The sequence below is a fragment of the Rhinichthys klamathensis genome, unplaced genomic scaffold (assembly GCF_029890125.1).
Source record: "Rhinichthys klamathensis goyatoka isolate OS25496 unplaced genomic scaffold, OSU_Roscu_1.1 h1tg000132l_1, whole genome shotgun sequence".
In the NCBI taxonomy this organism is placed as follows: Eukaryota; Metazoa; Chordata; class Actinopteri; order Cypriniformes; family Leuciscidae; genus Rhinichthys; species Rhinichthys klamathensis.
This window is the reverse complement of record NW_026606667.1, coordinates 778691-799157: the sequence shown is the minus strand read 5'-3', so window position 1 is coordinate 799157 and position 20467 is coordinate 778691. Positions and strand designations below refer to the sequence as shown.

The following is a 20467-nucleotide window of genomic DNA, read 5'->3' as shown; positions in this document are numbered from 1 at the left end:
ACTCTTAAAGTTAATTTAAGACTTCATTTACCTCATTTAAAACGGGCATTTTGGCAAAATTGTGTGTTTTTCTCTGTTCAAGTGCTGTCTGAAGCGGCTTTCTGTGCTCACAAGTGTGTGTGTGTGTGTGTGTGCCACACAGACGGGAGATTCACTGACTGCACTGCGTTCTCTTTTGTGTCTTGAATGTTTTAAAAAAATTTGCATGAAAAAGAGTGTGATCATATATTGTAACGCTAGCCAAAGGATGACGGGAAAAAACGAAAGCTGTGTTTAAATATTTTTAACGCTTTAAACTGAAAAAAAAAGCATGTTTTTATAATTACAACTCCAATATGTGTAACTACAAGTACATTCAAATACACGATAGACAAGTTTCAATAGTAATGACAATAAATTATATTTTAGTTTACCATAAATGCGTGTCAGTATAGCATCACAACACACTGACCCAGCGAGCCAATCACAGCACATTTCATATTTCAGGAGGAGGGGCTTCATCCAAACAGGGACTAAGGACGCGTTTGAGCCAGACTGGGGAGAGAGGGGCTGTAATAATGTAAAATATGTGACAAATCATGTGTTTTTTGAAGTTGTACATATTCTAGTACCAGAGCATAATATAATTGTTGTCCTATTATGAATGGAGAACACCATTTACTAAGTCAAAAGTGAATGTTTATCATCACCCTCATAATCATGTATGTTTATCATGCATGTCTATAGCACAAACAATGCAGGACACTGCAAAGTTTAATAATTAGTGTTGTTTGTTCATATCCCCATGTATGCAAACCCAACACAACATTTCCAGCATATTCTCACTAAAAACGAGCTTATGCTTCACACATTTGTGTGTGTCTCTGCTGTGCAGTGTCACTGAAATCACAACCAATATGGCCGTTCTGGGCCGGAGTGACTGTGTGAATATGATTTGTGAAATTCAGATAGTTGCTGCTCGCTCTGTGCCAAGTGTGCTGATTGCTTTTCTTCGGGAGAAGCACTTGAGCCAGGAGTCGAGTAATAAGTGTTTTGCTGACTGTGGGCATCGGGAAGCTTTTGTTGGAAAGTCATCTAGGGCATAAACCACCGAGTCGCAGAGGTCCAGAACAACAGCGAGGCCTTAACAAGGACGTGTAGATGCTGACTTAATGAGATCACACGTGTGTCGGATGAAGCTGGACCGGGACGTCCCGACGGGGCGGGTGAAGCCCTTCAGTGCCGGTGCCCTTGCTGGGAGTAATACAGGGTGTGTTTTGAAGAGTCCCAGCACAGGTCCGGTTGTTAATGGGGTTACGCTAATGAATTACACACAGGCCTGTGGTGAGGGGACTCTGTCTCCTGCTTTCATCTGGATTTGAGCCCAATGACATCTCTTATTGTTGTCCCTGTCCTGGGAACAGAGAACAAGACACAGCCTGAACGTTTAATTATTATTTTTTTAATGCATTTGCACTGTTCCTCTATCCACCTTATTCCTACGCCCCATGACGCTTTGCGCGAATTATGTGTGTAACTTCCGTTCAGCTGTAAACAATCAGTGAAAGGCTCGCTCTATGAACGCAATACGTTAAAAAGTGTCACAATGAGATTACATTAATCTACTCACCCTTCAACCATCTAACATTAAAGGTACTCTATGTAACTTTTCTACTAAAATGAATTCTTTTTTTATTGCCTGTGTGTGAAGGGGTTGTAATCACACATTAAAATGATCCACTTGTCGAGTTTTGCTATTACCTCTGAAGGCCAGTATTCCTATTTCTATGTGAAGTCTCCGGGTCGGATTTACCGCAAAATCCAACGGATGTGACGTGCATGCGCGCTCCCGAGCCTCTCTCCTTATACAGTCTATTGTAGACGGTCAGGGAGTTACGTCCGGTTAAAGGCGCACGTTTTTCGGCTTATATCTCAGTCAATCTTTGATCAATATTCCCAAGACTCTAATAGTTCGTAGTGCTGGACGGGGCCTTTCGAACGAGCCCACCCCCGAGGTCCAACTCGCCCGGCTCCCCGAGTTATAGCCGTTCGAAATCGGGGGTCCCAGCGAACGGCGATCCGGTAGGGGGCATCCCCGAGGCCCGCCACTCGAGCGTTCGGGCAAGGGTTCCCCTGGGACCTCCTCCCCCGAATTTGAGCTCTCTGGGTCTTTGCGTTCCAGAGATACGAGCGATTTTCTTCTGAGATCGTGACGTCACCGGCGTCCGCAATTTTGCAGCGCGCCTGATGGGTTTCTGCTAATATCTCCGCGAAAACACCACCAAAAACTATGGAACATATATGGTTCTTTTCAGCTCGACTAGATGGTCCCAACGAGATATTTGCGTAATAGACAGTATTGTCTATGAGTTCGAGCACGAGCGCTCTTGTAAAATTTGGTTGCAATCTGAAACATCACCACTAGAGGCCGCTAAAAGTTACATAGAGCACCTTTAAAAGAAAATTTTAAAGTGTAAAAGCATCAACAAATAACCCCAAAAGCACGAGTCTTTGGTTAATCACAGTAGTAGTCTAATATATATCTGTATTATGTTGTCTTAATCAAAAATGTTCATTAACTTCAGCATTACATGATACTATTTCAAAGTGATTTTCGTCATTTTGACAGGTTATAAATTACATTTACCTGTGAAAACAAACCTGGAAAGAGCCAATTCTTCGTGCATTCAAGTGAATTATTAATGGAATGTATCGTAAATTAAATTCGGGAGAACAGACCACAAATGTGCAGTATATGGTGTCCTTTTTCATACGTTTACAGCGGATTGCAAAGGGAAAAAAGCAAATAATCACGAGGAAAAGAAAGCAGCGACTGAAAAGAGCTCTTGCCGTAGATATTCATAGTTATAAGGTCATGTTAAAATACCTAGGCTATAACGTTATTCTCATGATGTCTGAAAATAAATTATGAAGGACATTGACGGCTCATCCAGTCAAACTGGCGGATCAGCTTTATTTGTAGGGCAACCCTATGATTTTAAATTATTTGTTTCAGCCTTTTTGAATGGAAGTTCCCCAAACCGGAAGTGCCTCCAATCATTCAAAACCCAGTAAGGTCGTCGGGAATAAGGTGGATATAGAATCAGTGTTGAGAAGTAGATAACTACAATAGTGATGCTAGGAACTCAATGCATTTTTCTTTAGCTTGAGAGTTGCTTTCAAATCAGTGTAGCTTTTCTAGTAGCTAACTTCTTTTTCCCAGCAAGTAGTGGTGTAGCGCGACCGAAAGCTTCGTTCTGAACCTGCAATGCATTGTCTGTTTATTTATTTGATGGGGACAAAGCATGTTAATGAACATTAGTATGAAATACAAAATGTAAACAAGCCGGATTATAGCAGCATTGCTAATTTACATCCGCAGTCCCTATGGTACACACAAGAACACTCAGCTATACTCACAACACTACAAAAAATACAACTACCCCAAACACATTATTACAATTTCTAAGAAAATTGTTTACACAACTGATTCGTTAAGCCACGCCTTCAGATGATCTTTAAACGTGTGATAAGTATAGGGTTGGCAACTTTAAGAAAAGAAAAATGCGGGACAATCGTGGTTCTTTACATGAAAATAAGGGACACTCTAAATATTTGTACTGTATCACACAGTATATGTCATTTCAGGTTCGAATGTGTTTAAAAGCTTCTCAGACATAAACAGTTTTTGCTTAACTTATTTATGTACAATTTAATTCTAAAACAAATTTTAAGTCACATTAAACAAAGTTCAAAATAATAGCATTTATCTGAAATTCAAAGCTTTTGTAACATTATACACTACATTTTAAAGAAATTAAAGAAAGTAATAGCCTACTTTTATTCAGCAAGGACACATTAAAGTAATCAAAAGTGACAGTAAAGACATTTATAATGTTAGAAAAGCTTTTTTTTTCTTCGGATGAATCTATTTTGAACCTTCTATTCATCAAAGAATCTTGACTTTAAAAAAACAACAACAAAAAAACAATAATAATCAGAAATGTTTCTTGGGAAGCAAATAACATCAGAATATGATTCCCTCAGGAAGAGTCCCTCATGAACAATACCTTATGACCTTTTATTATTTTTTTATTACATTTTAACCCAATGTTTGATTTTGTCCATATTTGACACAAAATTTAGTTAAAACAACCCATCTTTTTTTTTTTTGAGTGTAGTAAAACTGGTTAAATTATGACAGAATTGTAATTTTTTTGGTGGATGAACTATCCCTTAAATGTTTAATAATCAGATGTCTGTCTCTGTTAGAGTTATATTACACTAAATCATACTGAATATTACTTTTAAAGACATGCAATTCTGTGCAGGCGGGATATGAATATCCCAGAGGACAATTTATTTAGTGATGCAATCAAGCATTATCAAGTCATAATGTTGTTTTTAATTTTGGCAGCATCCTCATAGGGTCGTGTATTTCTCTTGATTAAACTAAAGGTTTCTTTTAGGTTTGGCTTCTTTCTTGTTAAACAATGGGTGCAGATTTGAGCAAACTATCTACAGTATTTGGATGAATTAAAACACACCAAACATGCCATGTTGTTCCTGTTCGGTTCAGCCACGGCCCTGAATGTATATAATTTATTCAAATGTATTCAGCTTTGAGTAGCGACAGTAATCCACTCTAAATTGATCTAAATGGCTTGAAACTTTTGGCTTGCTGCCTGGAAAGGGAGTTTTTAAGCTAATTGAAGCTGATAGTGTCATCTGATATGGTGGGACGCTGCTGCTAATATTCACTTGACCACTTGTCTTTTATTTGTGTTTATTTTCTTTGGATGTCTTGCTCCAGGCTTACCCGCAGTAAAACAGGACGTGTTTTTATTATAAAAGATCTGTTGCTTGTCACGGTCGATTACTTGCTTTCTGCTCTTCGCTGTTTTATTAAAGGACATCTGATTAAAAAAACTCTGATAGCAAGTTTCACACACTACAGATTTGTAATACAATGCTCAGCAATTTCTGCTGCCTGTCCATTAGTCCCAAAGATGCTGAAAAAGTGCTTTTAGAGTTTTACACACACAAAAAGTTAAACGAAGTAATAAATGCAAAATGTGCCAGCTGATCGACAATGACCAGACTGAATGAAGATGTATGTAGAAGTAGATGAATATCAGTTTTAACTAGTGCCTTCTGTGAAAAAATAAATACACTATAGCATACTTTATGATGCACTTACAGGTGAAACTCGAAAAATTAGAATATCGTGCAAAAGTTCATGCAAAGTGAGATATTTCAAGCCTTTATTTGTTATAATTTTGATGATTATGGCTTACAGCTTATGAAAACCCCAAATTCAATATTAGAATATTGTGAAAAGCTTTTCATAAGGTGTAAGCCATAATCATCAAAATTATAACAAATAAAGGCTTTAAATATCTCACTTTGCATGTAATGAGTCTACATAATATATTAGTTTAAGTTGAATTACTGAAATAAATGAACTTTTGCACAATATTCAAATTTTTCGAGTTTCACCTGTATATACTTTTAAGTACAAACTATATGTATTGTTTTTGGACACTTAATTAGTTGAATTTTACATATGAACTTAAGTGCATTTTTATATGTAGCTATAATTTCATAATTAAACATTTCTAATTGTATTAACCAATATTGACAAAACATTAATATACTGTAACAAAGTTACTGCTCATTGTTTGTTAATGCATTAATTAACTAATGTAAAGAGTTACCATATATGTCACTGGTTTGATGTTTTTAAATATACACATTTGTCATGATAAAGTTGGAATTTAGTTTAAATGTAATATTGAATAACACACCGCAGTTTAAACAACTTTACATGTGCAAATCAAAATAAGTGACTTTTTTCATGATTTAAAATGTACTTTAAAGTACAACTTTTAATTTGACATTATTACAAAGTGCACTTTTTAAAAGTGTACTTAAGAAACATAGTCATTAAAGTGTACTATCTTTAAACACACTTAAGTTTGCTTTTATTTAATTAATATTGTCTCAAAGTACAGTTTTTTTAAAAGGCACTTTTAAGATTTGAATTACCCCATGACAACTCAAACTTATTCAAGTTTACTCAAGCTAGGTGTATATGACTTTCTTCTTTCAGACGAACACAATCAGAGTTATATTAGCACATGCCCCGGCTCTTCCAAGCTTTATAATGGCAGTGAATACAAAACAACAGTTTGAAGCTCAAAAAAGTGCATCCATCCATCATAAACGAACTCCACGTGGCTAATAAAGGGTTAATAAAGGCCTTCTGAAGCAAAGCCATGAGTTTGTGTAAGAAAAATATTAAAACACTCGACTTGCGTTATAAAGTAAATTTGGAGCCCAAACATGGTTTTAATCTCATAAATTGTCGTGTATTGATGGTGTGCTAAGTTAACATGCTAGCTAGCTCTAGGTGCACCTACCACCACATTAGCTGTTATTTTTATGATTTTTTCTAAATAGGAATGCTTACTGAAATGTTTCTTTTTTCAAAAAAGGGCATTTGATACAGTTTCAAATGTGAAGTGAGAACTTTGATAAAATAAACGAGGGATTGAAACAGTGTGAATAGCCAGTCATTAGTAATTATAATGTAGACAAAAGAAAAGCATATTTAGAGCCATAACCAGGCTGGAGAGGTGTGAATGTGTGCAGTGGCAGAGACTGACACTGAATGGGGATCGTTTGCACCACAAAACAATTGAGACAATAGACTGAATGGATGCTAGAAGATGACAATAAACACCAGTTTGTATTTTAGAGTCAAATCAAAATAAAGTCATATGACATGATCTTGAAAAACATTTAACTAAATGCAGAGTTTTAGACGTATCATCTTCAAATGTTAAATATAACATGGCCAGACATGTGGCTTTAGCTGCAGTGCATTTCTAGATTGATACAATGCCAACTTAAATTTTATTTTCATGAAAATGTTTCATAAAAATACATTTCTAATAACTTTACAAAACTTTGAAGCCATTTATAATTATTATTTTTTCATTATGACTAATTAATTCAACATTTAAAATAAACTGCCAGGTGTCAGCTTTCAAATGAGATCTTACTTGTGCTTTTAGTAGAAAGGGTTTATGAACTGTATCTGTTTCAGTTTGGGTATGCCATTTCTGGGAATTTTTCAAAAGTGGGGTTGCAGCTTAACAGGTTAATATTTATCATGTTACAAAGTAATGACGGATGGATGCACTTTTTTGAGCTTCAAACTGTTGGTTGCAATCCACTGCCATTATAAAGCTCAGAAGCGTCAGGATGCTTATTAATATAACTCTGATTGTATTCGTCTGAAAGAAGAAAGTCATATACATCTATGATGGCTTGAGGGTGAGTGAATCATGGGGTAATTTTCATTTTAAAGTGAACTACTCCTTTCTTTCTATCGATACTGAAATGAAGCTTAACTGAGAACTGTACGAGGACTTTTGTTAGAGGTCAGGATCTTCCTGATTTCCGAATGTCCCGTTCTCAGCATCCGGCCACTCTGTGCTCTTCCAGGATCAATTCCCCGCTTCTCGTTACTGGTGGAACAGCTTTCCTCTCTTCTGCAGCTCCTCTGAAAACATCAGGCTTATTACTCCCGAGGTCACGCTGAGCGGTCAAACCGCAAACCTGAGTCGATGGAAAGCCCATCGCACGGATCTGATCCCTATCTGGACACGTTTTATCCGTTCTCCCCTCAAGGTCTCCATTCCTGCGCAAATACCAGCGCAGGAACAGTTCTCACTGGTGTACAATCACACGCTGGAGGTTTTTGATCATGCTTTGAGGACTGAAGTCGCTAAAGCAGATCTCTGATTCAAGAATGATTGAAAATCAATCCAGCAGTGCTTATGAGCCGTGTTTTATTCTCGTTTGTACCGGAGTGACTGATTTAAGAGCCGTTTGTTGACTCGAGATGGCTGGAATTAAAGGAAATTGTCAAAGTGAAAACCTCACTCTCATGTCTTTCCAAACCCATGTCTTTTCCCAATCCTTTAAGAAGAAAAAAACATTTTTTTTTTAATTATGTTCATCCTGAACCTTTTCAGTGAAAAGAGGCTGTCAAGCTCTACATAGCACTAAAAAAATCCTTCTAAATACAGTAGCTTTGTGTGAGGATCAGACTGCAATTCATGATTCACTATAAATCCACCGGAGCTTTCAAATCTTGTTTTAATGGTTTAGTATTTATATATATAAGTTGCCGTGTCACGATTGCTTATGATGTGCAACAAAACTAATGACATTTACATTTACATTTATTCATTTAGCAGACGCTTTTATCCAAAGCGACTTACAAATGAGAACAATAGAAGCAGTTAAACTAACAGTAGGACAACAATACGTAAGTGCTATAACCCCTCTCAGTTTAATTTTAGTGCAGTTTTTTTTTTTTTTTTTTTTTTATAGAATAGAAGAGAAGAGAAAGTGTTAATTCTACTGAATCAAGTGCTGCCGAAAAAGATATGTCTTCAGCAGTTTCTTGAAAGTGGCTACTGACTCAGAAGCTCTGGTTCAGTTAGGCAGATCGTTCCACCAACAGGGAACAGCCATGGTAAAGGTCCGAGAAATAGATTTTGTGCCTCTTTGAGATGGTACCACAAGACGACATTCGCTAGCAGAGCGCAGGTTTCTGGATGGCACATAAGTCTGAAGTAATGAGTTTAGGTAAGAGGGAGCAGTGCCAGTGGTTGTTCTGTAGGCAAACGTCAGTGCCTTGAATTTAATGCGAGCGGCAACTGGCAACCAGTGCAATTGTGTGAGGAGAGGAGTGACGTGTGCTCTCTTCGGCTCATTGAAGACTACTCTGGCTGCAGCATTCTGGATCAATTGTAGAGGTTTGACAGAGCAAGCTGGAAGACCAGCCAGGAGAGCATTACAATAGTCCAGTCTGGATAAAACAAGTGCTTGGACAAGGAGTTGTGTGGCATGCTCTGTAAGGAAGGGCCTGATCCTCCTAATGTTTTGCAAGGCAAATCTGCAGGACCGGGCAGTTCTAGCAATGTGGTCTGTGAATTTCAACTGATCATCAATTACAACCCCAAGGTTCTTAGCTGACCTTGATGGAGTTATGGATGACGAGCCTAGCTGAATGGAGAAGTTGTGATGAAGTGTTGGGTTGGCCGGGACCACAAGTAGCTCTGTCTTCGCAAGGTTTAGTTGAAGGTGGTGGTCCTTCATCCAGCCAGAGATGTCTGTCAGGCAGGCTGAGATACGAGCAGCTACCGTCGGATCGTCAGGCTGGAATGAGAGGTAGAGTTGCGTGTCATCAGCGTGGCAATGATAGGAAAAGCCATGTTTCTGAATCACAGATCCTAGTGATGTCATGTAGATGGAGAAGAGGAGTGGTCCAAGCACTGAGCCCTGAGGCACCCCAGTAGCTAGATGTTGGGTCTTAGACGCCACACCTCTCCACGACACCCTAAAGGACCTACCTGAGAGGTAAGACTCGAACCATTGGAGTGCAGTTCCCGAGATGCCCTTCATCTTTAGGATTGACAGGAGGATCTGGTGGTTAACTGTGTCAAAAGCAGCAGACAGATCCAGCAGGATGAGGACTGAGGATTTGGAAGCTGCTCTTGCCAGTCTCAGAGCTTCAATTACTGAGAGCAGGGCAGTCTCAGTTGAGTGTCCGCTTTTGAAACCAGACTGATTGTCGTCCAAGAGGTTGTTCTGTGTAAGAAAGGAGGAGATCTGGTTGAAAACAACTCGTTCAAGTGTTTTCGCGACAAATGGAAGAAGAGATACCGGTCTGTAACTTGTTAGATGTGCTGGATTTAGATTGGGTTTCTTAAGCAGTGGGGTTACTCGAGCCTGCTTAAAAGCTGTGGGAAAGGTACCAGTGTGGAGAGAGTTGTTTATGATGTGCGTGAGTGTGGGTACAACTGAGGAAGAAATGGCTTGAAGTAGATTAGTGGGGATAGGATCAAGCGGACAGGTAGCAGGGCGATTGGAAAGGAGGAGTTTAGAGACTTCCGCCTCTGAAAGTAGAGAGAAGGAGGGTAGAATGTGTGCGTTTGTTGGTAAAATGTGTGTGTCAGTTTGTGGATTGGTAAATTGGCCGCTGATGGTGGTTGTTTTTTCTATGAAGAATGTGGCAAAATCGTCAGTTGTTAGGGTTGATGAAGGAGGAGGAGGAGGGTTAAGAAGAGAGGAGAAGGTTTTGAAAAGCATGCGAGAGTCAGAAGAATTGAAAATTTTGTTGTGATAGTAAGCCATTTTAGCAGTAGAGATATTAGCAGAGAAGGAAGAGAGAAGGGATTGATAAAGACCCAGGTCTGTCGAATCTTTCGATTTGCGCCACTTCCTCTCTGCACCCCTGAGTTTAGTACGATGTTCGCGAAGAATATCAGTTAACCAGGGGGCAGAGGGTGTGGCACGGGCTGGCCTGGAGGAAAGGGGACAGAAGTTGTCCAAGCAGGATGTTAAAGTGGAGAAAAGAGTATCAGTTTTACAGTTAGTATCAAGTGTTGAGAGCTGATCAGGTGGAGGAAGTGTGGATGAGACCAAAGAGGATAGGTGAGAGGGTGAAAGTGAGCGTAGGTTTCGTCGAAAGGTGACCTGTGGAGGAGTGTGTGTTGTGTTCTGAGGCAGGTTGAGGTTGAGAGTGAGGAGGAAGTGATCTGAGGTGTGCAGTGGAGTGACCAGTGTATTGTCCGTAGAGCAGTAGCAATAAATAAACAAGAAGAATTTAATACTCAAGTGCTTTGTCGGTGTCCTTGCTCGGTGGAGTCGCACAGGTAGAGTCGCTGGTCTTTACACTCCTTGGTCTTCACACGATGAGGGCTTCACACGAGGGCAGCCGCGACCGCTGCCGCGGTGCACTAACCAGTTTTATACACACCTAATACCCTGTTAATGAATACAGCAGGCCACGCCCAACTCTTTGGCCAGCGAAACTCAGTCACGACACAAACAAACACACACGCGTTTTTACCAGGGTAAACACAGTAACGAAGAGCCGCGCTAAAATCAAATGAGAAAGTAAACACTCACAGACTGATGTTCTCTCCTGTTGTTCTAATGCTTCTTCTCAATGAATGACATCTGGTCCACTATAATATTATCCATTGATATTTTTTATTAGCTGGTATTTTGGGATTTAATTGTAGTTTTAGTAACTTAATTATGTTTTATATGTTTTATATTTATATGTTTATTTGAGGTTTTTTTGTACGTTTAGTACTTCAAGTTTGATTTTATTTCAGACAGCTGACAAGGCAACATTTTTTAATTTTCAGATAATACAAACAAATAATAAAACAAGTTTTTCAAATAATATTTACCAAACTAATATTTATAAATAATATATTTACCATATTGGTAACACTGTACTTGAAGGGGTGTGCATAAGACTGACATGACACCTTCATAATCATGACATGTCATAAACATGAAGGAGGTTTTATGCATGTTTATGACAACTGTCATTAAGTGTCATTCGCTCAATTATGACATTTTAATGGAAATATGACATTGGTTGAGATGTCTTTGTTATGACAACTTGACATTACTAAGACAATACAACCTGTCATAAATATTTCATAAACATGACATAGCAGATTAATTATCAAACTTAAGAAAGCACTTAGCTTTATGGGTAGTTGGTTTTGACATTGGCTGTCATGAGGCGTTATAACTGTTTAATGACAAATTCAATTTGTACCACTGTAGTTGAGGTCACGAAAAATATTCATGACACAGTTATAATGGCTTCATGACAGCCAATGTCAAAACCAACCACCTGACAGCTTAATGTAATGTTAACCCATAAAGCTAAGTGGTTTCTTAAGTTTGATAATTAATCTGCTATGTCATGTTTATGACATATTTATGACAGGTTGTATTGTCTTAGTAATGTCAAGTTGTCATAACAAAGACATCTTAAACAATGTCATATTTGCATTAAAAATGTCATAATTGAGCGAATGACACTTAATGACAGTTGTCATAAACATGCATAAAACCTCCTTCACGTGTTATGTCATGATTATGAAGGTGTCACGTGTTACCTTCTGGTTTGTTTGTTTTCATTGGCCTTGTCTGCCTGTCATCCTGTCACGTGTCATCATCATCATTAGTTCATCTGTCTCATGTCACCTCGTTAGTCTCGTCAGCTGTGTCTCGTTTCCTTGATCTGTTTCCCCATGTATTTAAGCCTTGTGTTCTGCGTCTGATCTCTGTTGTCTTTAGTGTGTGTGAATCTTCTGCCTGTCTGTACCTATTTGAGTGATATCATTAGTAAACGTTTGCATTGGAACTTCTTCCTTTTATTCTTCTTCTTCTTCTGCCTCCACCACAAAAACTAAGTGTAATAGATTCACATTTAGCATTAGTTAAACCTGAGATGTCTTCTTTAGCATGTACATGTGAAAAAGAAAAAGTTGAACTGAATTATTATTTGTTTGCTGGTTGTCACATAAAGCTACCGTACGACTTATAGTGCATGACTCAATTTTATTATACTTTGTGTTTTTTAGTGAACTAATAAACACTTGAAACCTGTCAGATGTCGGAAAGTTTCGATTGAACTCGGAGACTCTGTTTCAAGCACATCTGACAATGTCACCTTTAGTTTAAAGACGTCAAGAAGCGTTAGAGATATCAAAAGAGTGCTGGTGTGAAGAGACTCGATTACTGCCGTTTGATGCTCGGAAAAACATGTTTGAAGTTGGGAAAATGGACGACTTGGTCAGGATGTCATAATAACTCTTCATTTGATGGCAGAGATTATTACTAGTCTAATATGGAAGGTCAGGTGGAGTCACACAAATCCATACAGAAGCTTCATGATGGATTAAAACACAATATATGTATGAATCATATATAGTGAAAACAGTAATATTGTGAAATATTATTATAGCTGGTTTCTATATGAATAAAGTGTAATTTATTCCTGTGATCAAAGCTGAGTTTCCAGCATCATTACTCCAGTCTTCAGAGTCACATGATCCTTCAGAAATCACTCTAATATGATGATTTGATGCTCAAGAGACATTTATGATTATTATCAATGTTGAAAACAGTTGTGCTGCTTCATATTTGTATGAGTTTTTTGAAACTGTGAGACGCTACAATTAAAAAAGTCTGGGGGAGGATTTAACAAATAGAAGGATTTTTCTTTTTTAATTTAGAAAACTAATCAAATGTGACAATTAATAATATTAAACAAATGCTGTTTATTTGAACTTTCTATTAATGAAAGATTCCGGAAAAAAAGGATCACATTTTCCACAAAAATATGAAGCATCACAGCTGTTTTCAACATTGATAACAATAGGAGCAACATTATTGGTCATCAATAATAATTGCTGATAACTGAGCATCAAATCATCGTATTAGATTGATTTTAATTAAAATAAATTAAAATAGAAAAAAAATTTAAATGTAAATGGGATGAGCAAACGAGAAATAGTAATCTTTCAAAATATTTTACATCAATAAATAAACCAAACTTTTGACTGGTATTGTATTAATGTATTTTATATTATATTTATATAATTACAGGATGTGCTCATTACACTTTTTTTGCGGACACATTTTTCATTTAGGAAATAACAATATAAATCACATTTCCCCAGGCCTGTTTTTACCGTTCTGAAAAGCCAGTGAAATGAATGTGTGTGATCTGTGTGTTTCAGAGATGTCTGGGACCGGCGCGCTCATCTCGCAGGTGCACTGGAAGCAGCAGTGGCTGGAGAACGGGACGTTGTTCTTCCACGTGTCCGTCAGCAGCTCTGAGCAACTGTCCCAGGTCACGCAGCCCACGGTTCGAGAACAGCCCCGGGTCCTGCACGAACACATGCACCTGCTGCACATCTCAGTGATGGTGAGTACAACTCTACTCATCACAGCTGGCTTCACTCACATCTGCTGAAACTACACTATAATTCAAGTCAAGATGAAAACAGTGGAGAAAAAAATCCACCTATTCAACTTAGAAACTTTAGGCAGCAAATGAACTTAAGTACAATCAAATCGTCGTTTCCACCTCTTAAAAAAAAAAAAAATCAATTATTCTCACGTAACTTAAAATAATAAAGTTGAAATGTAAGAAGATGTAAAGTAATGGAAATACACATGAAGCCATGAATTATTGATCATATCATTTATTTGGAACTTGCTAGTGTGCAACATACAGTAAAATGCACACTTCAGTACATTATTTTAATTAAAATCGGCTGAGCAGTCGTTACCACAATGACAAGCAAGGGATTTGAAATGTATTATGCCATAACATTACAGACAAAATAAAATACTATAACCTGGGTAGAGTAGAGTAGAGTAGAGTAGAGTAGAGTAGAGTAGAGTAGAGTAGAGTAGGTAGAGTAGAGTAGAGTAGAGTAGAGTAGAGTAGAGTAGAGTAGAGTAGAGTAGAGTAAAGTAGAGTGTAGAGTAGAGTAGGGTGTAGAGTAGGGTGTAGAGTAGAGTGTAGAGTAGAGTAGGTAGAGTAGAGTAGAGTAGAGTAGAGTAGAGTAGAGTAGAGTAGAGTAGAGTAGAGTAGAGTAGAGTAGGTAGAGTAGAGTAAAGTGTAGAGTAGAGTAGAGTAGAGTAGGGTGTAGAGTCTAGAGTGTAGAGTAGAGTGTAGAGTAGAGTAGAGTAGGTAGAGTAGAGTAGAGTGTAGAGTAGAGTAGAGTAGAGTAGAGTAGAGTAGAGTAGAGTAGAGTAGAGTGTAGAGTAGAGTGTAGAGTAGAGTAGAGTAGAGTGTAGAGTAGAGTAGAGTAGAGTGTAGAGTAGAGTAGAGTAGAGTAGAGTAGGTAGAGTAGAGTAGAGTAGAGCTATAACCTGGGTGGAGTAGAGTAGAGTAGAGTAGAGTAGAGTAGAGTGTAGAGTAGAGTAGAGTAGGGTGTAGAGTAGAGTGTAGAGTAGAGTAGAGTAGAGTAGTGTAGAGTAGAGTGTAGAGTAGAGTAGAGTAGGTAGAGTAGAGTAGAGTAGAGTAGAGTAGGGTGTAGAGTAGAGTAGAGTCTAGAGTGTAGAGTAGAGTGTAGAGTAGAGTAGAGTAGAGTAGAGTAGAGTAGAGTAGAGTAGAGTAGAGTAGAGTAGAACAGAGTAGGTAGAGTAGAGTAGAGTAGAGTAGAGTAGAGTGTAGAGTAGAGTAGAGTAGAGTAGGTAGAGTAGAGTAAAGTAGAGTGTAGAGTAGAGTAGAGTAGAGTAGAGTAGAGTGTAGAGTAGAGTGTAGAGTAGAGTAGAGTAGAGTAGGTAGAGTAGAGTAGAGTAGAGTAGAGTGTAGAGTAGAGTAGAGTAGAGTGTAGAGTAGAGTAGAGTAGAGTAGAGTAGAGTAGAGTAGAGTAGAGTGTAGAGTAGAGTAGAGTAGAGTAGAGTAGAGTAGAGTAGAGTAGAGTAGAGTAGAGTAGAGTAGGTAGACTAGAGTAGAGTAGAGTAGAGTAGGTAGAGTGTAGTGTAGTGTAGTGTTGTGTAGTGTAGGGTAGGGTAGAGTAGAGTAGAGTAGAGTAGAGTAGAGTAGAGTAGAGTAGTGTAGTGTAGAGTAGAGTAGAGTAGAGTAGTGTAGTGTAGAGTAGAGTAGGTAGTGTAGTGTAGTGTAGAATAGAGTGTAGAGTAGAGTAGAGTAGAGTAGAGTAGAGTAGAGTAGAGTAGAGTAGAGTAGAGTAGAGTAGAGTAACACTTTATTTGGATGCTCCTCAACAAACATTCTACTGACAATAAGTAACTTTACAACTATGTGTCAACTTAACCTTAACCTAACACTCTACTAAAACTCAGATGAGAGTTAGTTGACATGCAGTTGCAAAGTTACTTATAGTTAGTAGAATGTCTAAAGTGGACCATCAAAATAAAGTGTAACTTAAAACAGAATAGAATAGAATAGAATAGAATTGGATAGAATATGACAGAATAGAATAGAATAGAATAAAATTGGATATAATAGGATAGAATAGAATAGAATTGGATATAATATAATAGAATAGAATAGAATAGAATAGAATAGCACTTTATTTTGAAGCCCCTCAACAGACATTCTACTGACTATGGCCGTCAGTCACCGTGATTTTGCCAAGTAAGACATGGTCCTGGATCAACATTCCTGTTCCAAAATCTAGTCCTTACCCAATCCCTACCCCTACACCTAACCCTACCCATAACTTTCCCCTAATATCAGAGGGTAATGAAAGGTTAATAACACTGATGTGTAAGTACTTCACCCTGGTTTTAAGCCTAAACTCGACATAAACTGTAAACTTGTCCCGTCAAATCTGATTGGTTGATTGGAAAGTTGATCCAGGAACATGTGGTTCTTGGTGAAATCACGTTCACCATGGCGGTCGACTTCATCACGTTTTTTTTCCACTCTCCAATCGAATGCATGGAGAGGCGGGCCATCCGTTGTAGTGACGAAAGCTACAGTCACTTTGAACGTCCCGAGACTGCAATGATGGAGGATAAACGAACCGTAACTACCACAATGTTAACAGAAAGTAAATAAAGTTAATAAAAAGCTAATATGACGTTTACTTGACTGACAGGACAGCTGTTTCGGTGGTTGCCTAGCAACATAAAAAAACACAGCGCACTGCTCGTTTGGTGTGATCGGGGCCTATGAGGAACTTTACAACTGCATGTCAACTTAACCTCAACCTAACGGTCTACTAATAGACTACTACACTCTACTAATACTCTAATGAGAGTTAGTTGACATGCAGTTGCAAAATTACGTAGAGTTAGTAGAATGTCTAAAGTGGAACATTGAAATAAAGTGTAACTTAGAATATAATAGAATGTAATAGAATGCACTTGCATTTGCAATTGAAAATTACTCTTAAGCAAGTGTAACGGAGTCCAGCTGGTGAGATCTGTGCATGTACACCTCACTTCCCCAGCCTCAAGAAGTGCACTAGACTCTACAATAAATATTAAATGGGTCAAACAGATGTTAACCTTCCGGGAGCATCCAGTTCAAAGCTTGATATTCAGAAGCCAAGCATCTCTCATATAAGGATTCATTCATTCTCCTGTTGATTATTGTGTGTTGATTCACACATTCTCTATTTTCAGTGTCTAATGACCCCAGGTTTACTAACAGCTTTAACTCTCCTTTAGAGTTATAAAGCTAATTTCAGGATTTAAAATTAGACATGAAAATGTGTGGATTATTTTTGTATTTTTATTTTAGTTATTATTTCTGCAGTTGATCTTATTGCATATGCATTTGTAGGAGTTTCCCTTTCAGACGCAACATGTATTGGCGGGAGAGTATTTAAATGATTTAGGTTTGTGGCAGTCATTATTCACCATTATTGAAGCAGATAAAACATGCCTTAACCCATTTTGCACCTTATATGTCATTACGTTTGCACATTCAGTGTAGATCACCTGCAGAACGTACAACTCTCATCTGTGCTTTTATTATTTGCACACGCTAATTTGTCCTGTTTAGTAAATCTGCCCCTTTGTTTAATGGCTCACACTTTAGTTTAGGGTCCAATTCTCACTATTAACTATGACTTTTGCCTCAATAAACCCTATAATTACTTAAATTTAGGCATTAATGGATGTAGAATATGGTCATGCAGAAAGAGGCATGAATATGTGCTTTATGAGTACAAAAAAAAAACAGCCAATATCCTGGTAATGTACATGTTAATAAGCAACTAATAGTGTGAGAAATGGACCCTAAACTAAAGTGTTACCGTTTATTGAATTATAAATAAAAGCAATTTCACACTTACAGATGCGCTGTTGGTGTATGAACACATGTGTGCTGATATCTGGAGCAACATCACTCCTGCTCATGAGATATCGCCTCATTTTCACTGGTGCAAATCTCTGGGTGCACATAGTTTTGCAGTTTATTGCACTTTGTGTGCAACTTCAGTGAATTCATCATCACACACCGCTCTCTGGCAGCCGATGAGAGTATGAATGAGAGAGAAAACACAGTCCTAAAAAACAACAACAAAATAAAAGCTGAAGACACTCTGAAATATTGCCAGGATTTTGCAGTATTTAATAATCATTTATTTCTGTGCTCTGAATTTTAATGTAAAATCAGTGTGTGCATGCATAAACAAACAAACAAAAAAGAATAAAAAAAAAGAAATATTTTTTATATGGCGCTGCTTTGTGGGATAATAGTCCAGGGTTGTTTTATCATTAGTAAGTTCAAGACACTCGTTGAAAGTCACAGATTAATGCAGGTCTCCATCCACAGGGCAAGAGGGTCTGATGATCGAGGATATGAATATGAATCATATCTTATGACCTTTTCAGTCAACAGATCTCAACCAAACTGACGTATTAAACATGTCCATTTAACCCATTTCAATTTCACTTTTTAAGTTATACAAGAGTCAACTCAATTGTTTAACTCAGCTTAATATAACTGAAATAAACTTAAAAAAATGACTTGAACTGCCAATTTTGATAACGATTTTATTTAAAATACTTTTAAGGCACCAGTTCTTAAGTTGAAGTGAAAATGTTTTACAGTGTATATAAGAAGTAAAGGTAACACTTTATAATAAGGTTATATTAACGTTAACTAAACTAACAATGAGCAGTAATACATGTGTTACAGTATTTATGGCCACACTTTAGTTTAGTGTCAAATTCTTACTATATTAACTAAATATTAACTATGACTTTTGCCTCAATAAACCCCTAATTACTGCTTATTAATAGTTAGTAAAGCAATAATAGTTAATAAGGCATTAATATGTGTTTTATAAGTACTATTAAAAAAAAAATCCTATAATTTGCATGCTAATTAGCAACTAGTTAATAGTAAGAATTGGACCCTAAACTAAAGTGTTATTGTATTTATATATCTCTATTGTAATTAGTAATTAAATAATATACAGCTCAGGTCCATTAAATAATATTAACAGATACGACTTTTGATTTGAATAATGTACTAGTAACTGTTAAAATCAACATGAATAAGATTGATATATATTTTCATTGTTAATTTTTTTTTATAACTAATATAGTTAACGTAAACAAATGAAACCTTATTGTAAAGCGTTACCGAAGGAATGTGCAATATCACCACCACTAATAAAAACAGCAATAACAATAACACTAATAATATTAAATCCATGAATATTTAAATCTTGTGCATTTATTGGGTATTTCAACATTTAATATTTTCCTCTTGGTGAGTTCATAATGTAATACATTTTTCATAATGTAATTTTTTACATTGTGGACATTCATTACATTAAAAATGCAACACATTATGAGTTACAAGGGTAGTTTTCTAGAAATGCACAGCTGCATATCAGTTCGATTTCAGTTATTTCAAAAGCCGCACAGCAAAAGAAGCAGAGAAATTCAAAGACAATAAACAATAGGATATAAATGACAATTTGATTGATTTTTCCAAAATTACTTGTGATTTCTAGGGACAGCACACACACACTCTCTCTCTCCCTCTCCAACAGAGACACACTCACACACACAAGAGCTTTGATACTGTAAAGCAGCATTACGCTTCTCAGCTGTGCGCTGTAATGTTGCTATAGTTTAAGAAAGTAGTTAAATGAATAACACTGATATATTTAAAGAGATCCCACAGAGAGCCATGGAAGAAGCAGGTTATTGCACGCTGTTTCTGTTCAACACGCTGAATCAGTGGCATTATATGGAAGCTCGTTTCCAGATCGGAATAAAAATAATACATAAATGCATAAAAAAGGTATGACCTTTTCTCGCATTTGCAAGTTTATATCTCACAATTTTGTGTAAAATAAGGCTAGCCTTATATATAAACTCCTTATTCTGAGATAACAGTAAGAATTGTGAGATACAAACTTACTAAGAGTTTTTATTCCACAATTCTTACTTTATAACTAATATTTGTGAGTTTATATTTCACAATTTGGACCATATTTTTCACAATTCAGAGAAAACAAGCCAGAATTGTGGGATATAAACTTACAAATCTGAGAAATAAAATCAATTTAATCAAAGTTTGAGAGTGTTTAGCTTTTATTTATGTGCAATTCTGATTTTATATCTCACCATTCTAGTAAAATAAGTAATTTCTGAGATAAAAGTAAGAATTGGGAGATATTAACTCAAAATTTAAAGTTTGTATCTTGCAAAGTTTGTATCTCTTTTTTTCTCACAATTCTGAGTAAATCAATCATAATTTATTAATTGTAAAAAAAATTCTGGGGAAAAAAAATAATTTCAAGTTTATATCTCACAACACTGACTTGTTTTCTGAGCACTGTTAGTTTATATCCTGCAGTTCAGACTTTTTTTTTCTCTCAAAATTGATATGCAGATAAAAAAAAACCCAGAAATAAATGTGCAATTATAATGTCCAAATTGCGAGATATGAACAATGATTTAATTTTTTTACTGAAAACTATTGTAAGAACAAGTTCCATTGTAGTAGTGGCTGTAGACATTTAACTTTAAAGGAACACTCCGACTTTTTGGGACTTTAGCCTATTCACCTTATCCCCCAGAGTTAGATAAGTCCATACATACCTTTTTCATCTCCGTGCGTGCTATAAGTCTGTTTGAC

At 36.9% G+C, this 20467-nt stretch overlaps 1 protein-coding gene across 1 annotated transcript in view; it reads left to right on the top strand.

The window, feature by feature from the left end:
* LOC130089428 (astrotactin-2-like) overlaps positions 1-20467 on the top strand; it is a 482727-nt gene that overhangs the window by 87840 nt on the left and 374420 nt on the right. Inside the window, exon 2 of the mRNA XM_056256733.1 lies at positions 13617-13804. Coding sequence (XP_056112708.1) covers positions 13617-13804 — 188 coding nt within the window. The remainder of the gene's footprint in view (positions 1-13616; positions 13805-20467) is intronic.